Source organism: Bos javanicus, chromosome 1 (genome assembly GCF_032452875.1).
Source record: "Bos javanicus breed banteng chromosome 1, ARS-OSU_banteng_1.0, whole genome shotgun sequence".
Classification (NCBI taxonomy): domain Eukaryota; kingdom Metazoa; phylum Chordata; class Mammalia; order Artiodactyla; family Bovidae; genus Bos; species Bos javanicus.
Window position 1 is genome coordinate 87620339 of NC_083868.1, and position 13220 is coordinate 87633558.

At 44.7% G+C, this 13220-nt stretch overlaps 1 protein-coding gene across 2 annotated transcripts in view; it reads right to left on the reverse strand.

The window, feature by feature from the left end:
- Positions 1-13220, reverse strand: part of USP13 (ubiquitin specific peptidase 13) — a 131459-nt gene that overhangs the window by 46471 nt on the left and 71768 nt on the right. For both annotated transcript variants that reach the window (XM_061415126.1, XM_061415134.1), the window contains exons 11-13: positions 4980-5105; positions 3172-3325; positions 1075-1249 (exon numbers count right to left, since the gene is read on the reverse strand). In XM_061415126.1, coding sequence (XP_061271110.1) covers positions 1075-1249; positions 3172-3325; positions 4980-5105 — 455 coding nt within the window. The remainder of the gene's footprint in view (positions 1-1074; positions 1250-3171; positions 3326-4979; positions 5106-13220) is intronic.

Below are 13220 nucleotides of genomic sequence, written 5' to 3' on the forward strand. Positions count from 1 at the left end.
ACACATACACACTTCCCAAAACTGAGCAATCCTCGGATGAAAATTTACTCCACAATGGATAACTGATAACTGAACTATTGTAATTCCTCTCTGGATATGAAGAAACTTTTTAAAAGAAATTATTGTTAAGAAATGTGGCTTTTTCTTTAAAGCTTTTGAAACATTCTTTTTGTTTTCCCGTTCTTAACACATGAAGTCAATCATCTGAAACAGAGGAATCCTGAGGGATGACTGTTTCAGAGAATAAGCGATTCAGGTTTGACTGCTACTCGTAGTTGCGATAAAAAAAAAAGTCAGTCAGCAGTAGCTCATCCATCCTTCCCTGCCTTTCATGTCATCTAGAGCTCAGGCTGAGCCCAGAAAAAAAAGGCTGAAGAATATCTAAAAATAATGAGTTCCAGAGGCTTTTAGACCTCCCCTCTTTTTCTGCCATTGTAAGTTCTTTCTCCAACTGCATGAAGCACACAGGCAAGGACTTGACTGTATAAAATCAACTAAGGCGTCAAGTGGAGAAAAAAAAAATGTATGGACCTGACAAGAAGGATCACAATATAGAAACAGAACATCTCCTGACCATGTCTGAGCAGCTCGTTGGAACAAAGCCCAGGAGCCCTGAGGTCCCCTTTGAGATGCCCTGAGACCCCTAGTCTCCAGGCAGGAACAGAGTCACCAAGTTCTAAGTCAAATCTTAATTGTGGAATCAGAATCTATCACAGTGGAGTTTAAATACTGAAGACTGTCATAAGTAGTTTTCAAATTTCTTCATTAATATCATCTTGCCATGGGGCATAAGAGTTCTTGGCTATACCTGCTCAGTAAAAAAAAGAAAAAAAGGCATTCTCTCCCTTGTACATGATACAGATCACAACAAGCCTGTTTCACTGGACAGGCCTCATACAAGCAAGGTCTGTGAGAACTAGGGTTGTGTAAATCATAATCCCATCTGGCCACATGTGAGCAAGCATGCACAGACCTGTAGAGTGGCACCCCTCGCCCTTCCCGACTGCCCCCTACCTCTCAAGGCCCCCTTCTCATCCTACTGCCACCCACAGGCACACACACATACACACTTACTTCACACCCGCAGACTTTGCTTGCAGGGCGCTGCTCCAGAAATCATCAACATTTTCTGGTTCAGAAAAGGCCTGCAGGCAGGCACTGAATGGTATCTTGGCACGAACCAACTCGGGAAGGGGTCTTCTGTTTGATTCTGCTTCCCTTCTCGTTAGTTCATAGGCGATCAGTTCATCTGGGTAGAAGAGCAAACAAATGACTTTGCAGTCATTTATTTTCTTGAAAGGAAAGAGCCCCTTGAACAATGAACAGCCTTCCCTGAAGCCTTCTGGGCTGGGGGTAGGACTGCTTACTTGCTGCCCTCCACAGAGCCAGAGGAGCCTGCTGAAAGCGTGTTTAGAGTGGCAATGCCAGGCTGCATCAAGCCGTTCATTTTTTGCCTGTTCCTCTTTGAGGCTGACAGGAGGGAACTGTGAATTACGGTCCAGATGAGAGGTTCAGACTACACATGTGCTGTAAGTGATGCATGAACCTGGGCTTCCATTTATCCAGAGGTCAAGACTGGTTTGACCCCAAACCACCCTCTAATCACAAAGTCTCCACACCAGAGAATTTCATGCAGAGAAATCCGAGGTCTCACCTCTTCCTGGCCCTTGACCATGATGCGAGGTCACAGAGAGTGCAGGCCAAAGAGCAGGATGAACTATAAGGAACACAGTTACCCAAGGCACCAGACCTGCAATCCTACCCAGCACCACCCAGACAACTTCATGTGGGGTGACCTGACACTGCAGAAAGCAGAGCAGCCAACCCAGAAGGCTTTCTACACTATCCCTGCTCAAATGACTGAACACCCAGGGGAAAAAAGTGAGTACCCTGTGAGCTTCCCAGGAGTCAGCGGATCTACTCTTGGAAACCACCTATAAGTCAAAATTCTATGTATTTCAAATGGACCTTTCCAGGAATTCCTTCTGTGTTACAAAAAATCACTTCTGATTTATCAGTTTTTAGATGCCACTGATGTATCTTTGTGGTTTCTTAAACACATCTGGATATGCTCTTACAGTTCATTTCCCAGTCCACCAGCGGTTTAGGATGGACTTCTGTCTAGGATGCTAGCATTACGTGTTTCCAGCTATCAATTTCCTGACACTAAATTACAAATCTCCTTTCTGAACAACAACAACAACAACAAATAGCTACCACTCATAAATTATAAACAGTGAGTTTAGAGAGGATCACAGAACTGAGTAGAATATGTTAGCCAGCACCCACCAAGGTAGGCAAGAGAAAGCAATTAGGCCTCATGCTAAAAAGGAAACAAACCACAGATCCCCACCCCATTTCTACTTTGTGTAATGAATAAGAATTTAAAAACTAGTGAAAAGCTGTAGAAGTTTATAGAAAATGGAAATTTTTTCATCTTAAAATCATTTTCCAATTAACACAATAAAGTGACTACCCACCACCCCTGCAAAAAGAGTATAAAAAAGCCACCCAAGGAGTGTTTGAACTTTACAAAAATGACCAGTTCACAGGAGATAAGCAATTGAGCAGATATTTCTCCTTTTTTTGCTTCTAAGATGTTAGTTCTAAGAAATATCATTCATCTATTTTGTCTGAAGAAGCAGATCAGACTTATTGAAGGAAATTTCCCCTGAGCATCACCCCCTCCACCTGGGTATCTGCCTTCTTCCTGCTTCCAAGGTCCAGAGACCTTTCTAAGGGGAGCCTGACAAAGGGCCCGGCCACACTTTATCACCCACAACAGGCACTTTGTTCAGATGCCAAAGATGGATTCTTTGATGGCTCACATCAAAAAAGGTAGTTCTGACCACTTCCCTCAGACTTTACAGCACAACTTGTAAGTGATAATGTTAAATTACAAATAATTTCCTCCAAATTAAACTGACTCTAAACCAACCTGTTGTTGAAACTTATAGGCACTGAAGTAGGTTTCCTCCATAACCGGCTCCATGAAAATCTCAAAGAAAGCTACATGGGGACTGAAGTATAGATGAGAAGAGACATGCAGAGCAGACCCCTTCCAGGCCTACTCCAGACACAGCTCTGCAGTAACTAAGCTGCACCAGCTCTTACTCGAGGGTCTTCACGTGTGAAGAAGCGCTCTGTTCACCTCCCGCTCTGGAACACTACCTTTGTTGGTTGCCGCCTCCATGGCCACAGGTAACTGCATCAGGTAGTCCACCCTCTCCGTGTAGCGGACTTTTCGGGTCTGACAGCACTGAATCCGCTCTTCCACCAAAAACCGAAAAACATCACTTGGGTTTTCTGAGCCAATGCGGTTCCTCTGAAAATGAGATTATATCAAGTCGGTAAGCTTATATTACTTTCATGGGACACGCATGCTATGTCGTTTTAGTCATGTCCGACTCTTTGTGATGGACTGTATTCTGCCAGGCTCCTCTGTCCATGGGAAGAATACTGGAATGGGCTGCCATTCCCTTCTCCAGGGGATCTTCCTGACCCAGGGATCGAATCTGGGTCTCCTGTATTGTAGGCAGATTCTTTACTGTCAGAGCCACCCATGTATAAAAATGAGTACAGAATCAAATATAAATCTGGTGAAAAGATCTGATGTTACTAAACATTCCCTCTGGGCATACCAGTTCAGAGTACTTTAAAGCAAAAGACTGGTAGTTACCTAAAGTCCAAAAATGGGAGATTGGTTAAATAAATTATAGTTCATCATGTAAATAAATAGTATGCAGCCATCAAAAGTCATGGCAGAGGGACTTACCTAGACAGAATTAGAAGAAAGGAGATATGAAAGGCCAAGTAAAGAGAAAGGAGGGAAAAAAAATCAAAGGCTGCACCGGAAAAATTAAGCCACGTATAGTCAGGTTGTTTGAGATGGACATGTACACACTGCTATACTTAAAATGGGTAACCAACAAGGACCTATTATACAGCACATGGAACTCTTCTCAATGTTATATGGTAGACAGGATAGGAGGGGAGTTTGGGGAGAATGGATACACATATATGGATGGCTGAGTCCCTTTGCTGTTTACCTGAAACTATCACAACACTGTTAACTGGCTATACCTCACTATAAAATAAAAAGCTTAAAAATAATTAAAAAGTAAATTTTAAAAAATGTAAAGTTTTTTAATTTAAGCAAATTTTTATTTAAAAAATATATTTTAAAATTTGTTTATATTAAAAAATTAAGCCATGTATGATATGATTCTATAAATGTACTAATGTAAATTATACACAAATAAAAAAGAAAGTAGGCTATATTTGAGTACATAATGACATGGCAAAATGTTCACAGCAGGTTAAGAGGAAAACACTGCTCACAAACCAGCAAGCAGAGAATAAACTGCACCTGGAAAATAACTGGGGTGGAGGTAGGGAGTCAGACACCAGAATGTTAGCACTGCTTGTTTGGGGGAGCAGGCAGTATGGGGGTGGTTTTGATTTTCTCTTCTGTGCCTCTGTTTCCACAAAGAACACACTAGTCATCAGGAAAAAAGTAGTTAATTTTTTTAAGAGGGGAGAAAAAAAGCCTTTAGTCATAAATTCTCAGTGGCCTTTAAGAACCACAGCATTTAAAGTGATTGGATTCTGCTCTGAGCCCAGAGCGAGCATCTCGGAGGACAGAGGACAGGAGGATACCAAATACCACACTGGCCTCTCCAAGAGCTTGTCACAGAGACAAAAACAAAAACAGGAAACGACAAAATGGATAAGCACTCCTAGAACACATTCAAATTAGGAGGAGAACAGGGAGATCCATGAAGGCCAAGAAAGCCAGGCTTGAGGAGCAATTACAACAAGCGGGCCGAACAGAGGAAGCCCCAGAGACGCCAACTCTAAAAGGAACCAGACAGGGAGAGGCTGGGGGTGGCAGCGTTCTGGCCGCACAGGCGGGACTGCACGCGAGGGCTGGACACGCTTCTGACAACACTTTCCAGCAGTTCTAAAGGCTGACTTACCTCTACTAGATTCACCAGGTGCAGGAAAAACTCCTGGGCATCCTGCTGTCTATTGGAGGAGAATTCCGGGTGGCTCTTGCTCACAAAGGCCTTAAACATGCGTGGAGAGATCCCATTCTGTTGAGGCTAAAATATAAAAATAAAACCAAAACTCACAAGTGGGAAGCAGAGCAGAGACTATCAGTAGCCAGGATTTCAGATAAGAATACTGAAGCCCACGTTAGCTAAACAGTGACAGTGGCCAGGACACACTGGACGTTGATTGCGTACCAGGCACTGTGCTGTGAAACTGACATGGGAATGGGATGGGGCTCTTCTGTTGACTGAAAACTAAAAGGCACGATAAACACCCTGATTTCTGTCCGCATAGGACTTGCTCCATAGTGACCAAACTGGTCTGCGACAACCCATTTCAGAACAGACTAGGGATGCACTGGGGCATGGGAGGGAGTCCTCTGCCAGAAGTTAGAGGAGAGGTGAGCCCAGCAGCATCGCTTCCCCACCACCAGGAGGGAATGTGAGAGAAAGGAGAGGAAATGGCTCCTAGCCCCAGGCAAAGTACTGCTCAGGGGCCAGCCCAGGGCTGCTTCTGGACCACAGGGTGTTCCTGGGAGCCCACCCTCACCTAGAGAAGCCGAAGGAGGTTGCCTGCAGCTGCCAGGATGGGAAGAGCTGGGACAACTTTGGCTGTGACCTTTGGATGTGTAAGCTTCCCCGGGGGGCTAAAGGACTGCTCAGAAGGCAACTGGGCTCCTCCAGAGAGGACGCTGCCTAAGACAATGGGAGGGCGGCCCGCTGAGGAGCTGGGGTAGGGCTCACAGAGGTCACTGGGTCAGGGCATCAGGTAAAAGGTCCTCGTGGGGGTCACTGAAAGGACAAGCACATCTCTGAAAGAACCACTAATGTGCGCCCACAAAAGGCCAACCATGATCACAGACTCACGCAGCCAAGAGGGAGCAAACACACTCTGCTCAGGGAAAGGCTCTGCCTCAACTCCAATCTCCCCAACCCTTGAACCTGGAGCAGCCTGAGGAGGGAAAGAGCTGGAGCAAGAATGGAAAAACACTAGAGCAAGCCAACACTGACCTTTCTACACTGCTGGTTTCCCAGGCACCTGAAATTGGTAGTGGGAGAAGCCTTAAACAAGATTTAATGTGAAATGGGCTTTTTAATCGGAGAAGGCAATGGCACCCCACTCCAGTACTCTTGCCTGGAAAATCCCATGGACAGAGGAACCTGGTGGGCTGCAGTCCATGGGGTCGCTAAGAGTTGGACACGACTAAGCGACTTCACTTTCACTTTTTACTTTCATGCATTGGAAAAGGAAATGGCAACCCACTCCAGTGTTCTTGCCTGGAGAATCCCAGGACGGGGGAACCTGGTGGGCTGCCGTCTATGGGGTTGCACAGAGTTGGACACGACTGAAGCGACTTAGCAGCAGCAGCAGCAGCAGGGCTTTTTAATGCCAGTAATTTGCTCTTGAACTGTGGTATTGGAGAAGACTCTTGAGAGCCTCTTGGACTGCAAGGAGATCAAACCAGTCAATTCTAAAGGAAATCAACCCTGAATATTCACTGGAAGGAACAAAGACAGGAGGAGAAGGGGACGACAGAGGACGAGATGGTTGGATGGCACCACCAACTCAATGGACATGAGTTTGAGCAAACTCTGGGAGATGGTGAAGGACAGGGAAGCCTGGTGTGCTGTAGTCCATGGGGTGGCAAAGAGTCAGACACGACTGAGTGAACAACAATCTGCTGGGAAACCCGGGCACTCTGCCTGAGATACTCTAAAGAGGCAGACTGGAAGATCCACATCATCTTTAAGGATAAAGCTGTTTCCTGAGTCCTCTCCAAGTTCAGCTTCTAATAATGGTGCAGCACATCCCCTTGTGTAAAACCCTACAAAGTAGCAAAACCCTACAAAGCAGGTGCTACCATTATCCCCATTTTACAGCCAGGGAAACTGAGGCTGCAGAGAAGTGCCACCAAGTCTGTCAACTGAAATGGTCTTATGACCAGGTGACCATGCAGCCAGCAAAGAGCCAGAACTGGGTTCTGATCCCAATTCCACACTCCTGGCAGCAAAACTGGAGTCGCAGCTGCAGCACACATTAGGTCTCAGTGAGACAAACCTCACCTTGCCAATCAAGCAGAAGAAGTAATCCCTGCGCTCCATGCAAAGGTGCACCCACGTCTCAAAACCTCTACATGCGCAGCCTCCAGGCCACCATCCCCTCCTCAGAAATACAGAGAACTTGCTATCTGGGCCATCACTGGGCACTGAACTCAACATCATGCCTTTTGCTTTAACATTCAGCCCACTCTAGCCTGTCTCCTCAGCCTGACTGCAGCACTTGGCAGGCGAAGGCCTTGTCTCACACCTCTGTGAGATCTCCTGGACACCAGGGTCCAGGCCTAGGGTCCACAGGCCACGGCAGGGGTGCACAACCACACAGTCAGATGCAAAAAGCGATGGGAAAACTCCAAGAGCTCTCTCTCCCGGCAGCCACGAGGCAGCTCCACATATGAAGTCTCTTCAAGGCACACATGTTCTAAGCGATGTTTCTAATAAAACCCAGGAGAATTCTGTCTTGCTCAAAATACATCTGATCTGGGCATCTAGTATTTACTGGCCACCTACTTCATGTAGAACATGTTGGGGATTCCTCACTACGAGGTGACAGACAACAGGTGGGGTGAAGGTGAGATTCAACACATATCTATAACAAATATTAGGGAACACTGCAGACAACCTAAAACAGTGTTGGCAGCTCTGGGAGAAGAATTCCCCAAAGAGGCAGCATTTGAGCATCTGAGGACTCGGAACCTGTATATAAATGATCAGCCTACATACACACAGAAGGCTGCAAATGTGCCTTCAGCATCAGCGAAGACCAAATTATACCTGATGATCCATTTAACTACCCACACATACACCTCCTGAAAGGCATATAAAAGTTGTAACTTTCTTCACTCATAATGCTGACATATATCTATATAGTATCAGCCAACACATGCATGCAAATAATGCCTTATATTTGCATACCAACATTTAGTCGTTCATTCAATAGGAATTTACCAAGTGTTACAAAATTTCAGACACTATTCTAGGTACCAGGATGAACATTTACTAGGCAGCAGGCACATCTTATATGTGCATCTTTACTTAAATTACTCAACCTCATGAGGTGACTATTATAATTTTCTACATTTGACAGATGAGGAAATTGAGTTCAAGAGGAGTAAAGTAACTGACCCAGGATCACACAACTAGGAAAGTAGATCTGTCTCGCTCTCTCTCTTTATCCATCCATCTTTCTCATGTCCTAACACTGTCTCTTGCAAGAACTACATGTGCCTAGTTCTCACCTCTGATATCCAAAGTCTCTCTTACCCACTGCTGAGAAAACAGTGTGTCCGGATTCTGAGTAAGCCCTCTTCAAATCGACCTCTGAGGTCAACCTCTCAGGCCAGGCCAACAACGACGTCTCCATCTGGGCAGTGCAGAGGCACCACCTGGAATACGCCTGTTCACGTTGTGAATTTGGGTTTAGGCATTCACGTACGCACACACTCACTGCTTGCTGCTGTTACCTCTTACAAGCTGTGCTTGGCTGCCAGTCCCCATCAAAGCAGCTGCTTGGGAAAGTTTACCAACTTGCTGAAAGTAAACTGAAGAGTTGGCTGCTGCTCTATGCCACCGTATGGTCGTACAGCTGGGAGAAGTTCCAACAGAGACCACGGTGAAAACCAGAGGCTCAGCCCCACGATCGGGCTCTGGCCCAGCCTCATTCACTTCCCTCCATGCCTCTTCCATCTCGGTGCCCATTTCAGTTCTTTGTTTGTCCTCAACTGACCTGGCCTAATCCCTGGTGCAGCAGACAAGTTATAGCTTGAGAAGTGATAATCATTGAGAAGTCATTAAAAAGCTTCCTAACTGGAGACATGCTGTCTCTGCCCCACTGCAGACCAGCTCCCAGCTTTCACAGCTGGTCTGATTTATCTCAAACTCAGCCACTCTACACTTAATGCCTAACCACAGCTAGCCCCTCTGTCCTCACCCATGGTCCTCACCTGTTCTACCTCTGATTTCTGAGGGCGGAAATTCACTAATTCCCATGATCAACTATTACTATGTTCACATTATGTCCATATAATAGAAAGTCAGGCTATAAAAATGTTGAGCCTGAATCTAATTAAGCTTCCACATCTAACTTCCAGCTTATAAGAAACACAAACTGAACAACACCTTAAGGAAGCAATCCTGGGGCAAATGATTCAGCTCCTTCAACAGATCAGTCAGTCTTGCAAAAAGAGGAGAACTCTAAGAAGCTGTCTTTGATGTCGTTCAGTCGCTCAGGCGTGTCCAACTCTGTGACCCGATGGACTACAGCACACCAGGCTTCCCTGTCCTTCACCACCTCCTGGAGCTTGCTCATACTCATGCCATCCAACCATCTCGTCCTCTGTTGTCCCTTTCTCCTCCTGCCTTCAATCTTTCCTAGCATCAGAGTCTTTACCAATGAGTCAGCCCATCACATCAGGTACTGGAGCTTCAGCTTCAGCACCAGTCCTTCTAATGAATATTCAGGGTTGATAGCGCTTTGACAGTGCAGGAGAAAATATGGATATTGGCTGGGTACTGGATGATACATTTTGCTAGTGTGTTTCTAACACCTTAATTAACTTTCAACATATTGCTTTTTAAAAAAAAAAAAGTATTCTAGTTACAGGTGCATATTGAATATTTACAGGTGAAAAGGATAGTGTTTAGATTTTGTGTTCATTTTCTGCAGGGAAAGAAGAGGAAGGGAATGAGGAAGGAGGGGTGAAATTGAGTTGAGGGGAGATTGATGAAACCAAATTGGAGATGGTACATGGAGATTCATTATACTCTGCTCTCTATGTCTGTGTATTATTTGCAAATTTAAATAATTTTTTTAAAAGATCAGATTCCAGAATAAAGCGGTCACTTAAAAGAAACCAAAAAGCCTAAATAAGAACCCCAGGTGTTGACATTTGGCAGAAATCAACAATGTAAAGCAGTTATCCTTCAATTAAAAATAAATGTTGTTTTCTATTTTTTTTAATTTTAAAAAAAGAACCAGAGGGAATCCCCTGGTGGTCCAGTGGTGAAGACTCAGTGCTTTCACTGCTTTGGCCTGGGTTCAATCCCTGGTCAGGAAACTAAGATTCTACAAGCTGTATGGTACAGCCAAAACAAATAAAAGGAATCAAAGAAATACCATGTTTCCTAGTGGGCACTGAGCCAGTGCCATCACCTGAGTGTCCCATATGGGCCCATCACCAAACAAGAGAGACCAACACTGACCAAGAATGAGACTTTTAGGAAGCTCATGTGCTTTCTGTAAGCTGACCCTTGGACACCAGAAGCAATGGCTTGTCCTGACAACTTTACAAGAGAGAGCCCCAGACCATCTCCAAAATAGCAACCACCTAAGGAACCTGTCATATTTATAGGATACTGTACTTACTTTCTCCATCAGCAATTTGAAAACAGATCAGCTAAAATTAGAGAGAGGACTACAGTGTTCAGAATCTTTCCCAAATGCTTACACAGAGCTTTCTGTTTAACAGTGCACCAAGAAGGCAGTCACTGTCCACTCATATTCGTCTCGGCTGAATGCTTTAACTAACAAGGAGAAAGACTAAGGCTTTGTATCAACTTATTAGAGCAATGCTTGTAGAGATACTTACACTGTAAGATCACCAGGATGAAAATATATATATATATATGCATCTCAGCCTGTCCCCAGTACACAGGAGTATATCATCTTTTGATTTAAATTTTTAACCTTAAATCATAAACCTTGGACAAGTAATTCCTAACTCATGTCCAAACCCCAAATCTCCTAAGCTAAAGGAACAGAGGTTATTCCCCCAAGGTATTTTTCATAATTTAAAAGGTGAGTTAGAAATGTTACATTTGCCCAAAGTAGGAAAATGGAGGTTAGTGAAAATAAAGTTCTTTTGTTTGCAGCTATAAATACATCACCTGGAAGCAGAACCTTGGTTATCTCATGTTGATCAAAAACTGAGGCCAGGAATTTTGTGTCAAGGATTAATTAGAATGGGAAATCAAAATAACTGTCACTTAAGAAACTGTTTGGAATACAGAATTGTTAATAATGTGCTATCTTCAGAAGGAAAAATAAATTATAGAGTAATCTGTGTTAAAATGTGTGAAAGCACTGTCTTAGAATGCATAAAGATCTGGAATACATTTTTTGGAGAAGAAAAACTGTATTTTCATAGTGAGCAGGTTTTATCTACCATAGATGCAATTTAATTTTAAAAATCAACAAATTTATATAGAAATGGCAGTGCCCCCACAAAACACTGAAAATCTTTTTTGTAGATGAAATGCATATTAAGCATGCATCTATAAAAACTCGATTTCACCTTGGTCTGTAGCAGAGCAATGAAGTATATATTTTAGAAATGACCCAAGGTGTGAATAGTCCAAGTTACTGGGCTACCTGGTAACTCTGCAAAATCCACCCAGCCCCTTTATCACCCATCTGCAGCTCCACACACAGAGGCCCTGGGAGCCTGAAATGAGTACTAGAACAGCTGTCAGGGAAGCAAGACAGCATAGAGACTCCATCAATACTGCACAGACTCAGGGCCGGACTCCCTGGTATGAACCCCAGCTCTCCACTCCCTGACTTGTAACTGTAGGCAAGGATTCTGTGCATCCATTTCTGCATCAGGGAATACACAGGAAGGGCCTGTGCCAGTCATTGGTATCACTGGTAGTGGAGGCCCTGAAAGGCATTCCTGCCACACGGCTCTCTGTGTGGCACACATTCCTCTCGTAACCTATCCTCTGTTTCAGCACATCTTCCTTCCTCTCTCAGAGCGTTTCAGGCTCCTCTACAAGACAAGAGACAAACAGCGGAGACCAGGGACGAGACCACCTGACCACAGGGCTCCTGAGACCTTAAAAAAGAAAGGTTCTCCCAAATTGGTTGCTCTGAAACCAGTTGCCAGTGAAAATCTTGATGCCTCAGAAAGTAATTCCCTCCACTGTCAAGAGCAGTGGAGATCTTACAATGAATTACTTGTCTGTTCAAGTAATAGCTTGAAACTGACACCTCTGGGGCCACAAAGAAAATCATGAGGTCAATTCAAGCTTATTCTGAATGTCAAAGGGACTCTAATTGATCCTGGCACCTCAGGGGTGCAGATGGTAGTGAGGGGAAGAACTTTATAAATCATCTAGACCAAGGGTCACACCCAAATACCCAGCGTACCAATCAGGTCACAAACCACAAGGGGACTGGAGCCAGCTGGGGACTGCGTGTCCTATGTGATGGGAGGGCTGCTACTCAGCTCCAGCCAACTGTTGTCAGGGGCCAAGGACTGCCAGAGGTTCTGAATGTTTAAGAGAAACTGGAAATTCAGATTCTGTGGGAGGGCCCAGCAAAACACACCTGCAGAACAGACGTGGCCCAAGGGCTGCCAGGTTGCACACCCTGAGCCAGACAGGGCAGGGCTTCCTGCCTGCAAGCCTCAGATCCCTGAAGATCACATAACTCCCACACTAATCCAAGGTGAGGAGGAGACGAGGGTCTCCAGCTGTTCACAGTCTAAATAAAGAATATGCCTTATATAAGAACTATTTACTTTTTTCTAGTATCACAAAAGGATATTGTGATGTTAACAAAAGTAAATTTTCCTTCCAAACATTGCTAAATTGGTCAGTTTTCATTTTACATTTTCTCAAATGAGGAGATTCCAAAAACACAACAGTCCTGTAACGTACACAGATTTTATTTACATTAGAGAGGGGCCCCTTCACACTTGAAATATTCACAACCACCAGCAAGACCAATGCCATTTGACAGCTGAGATTGAAAGGTTACAGGATTTTCCCCCCACTGCCACCCCGTCTCCAGATCTTTGCAGAGTCAGGAGAGGAAGCCAGGCCCCCGAGGCCCAACCAAGTCTCCATCTCCTCCACCACGAAAGATAGACTCTGCCCCAAGAAGTGACAGCCTGGATGAAAACCCAGGATAAATGTGATCAAAACATTTTGGGGACTTTCCTGAGGACTCAATAGTTAAGAATTCACCTGCCAATGCAGGGGACATGGGTTTGATCCCTGGTCAAGGAAGATCCCACATGCTTCAGGGCAACTAAACCCATCCGCCACTACTACTGAACTCATGCTCTAGAGCCCGGAAGGCGCAATTACTGACGCCCGCATACCTGG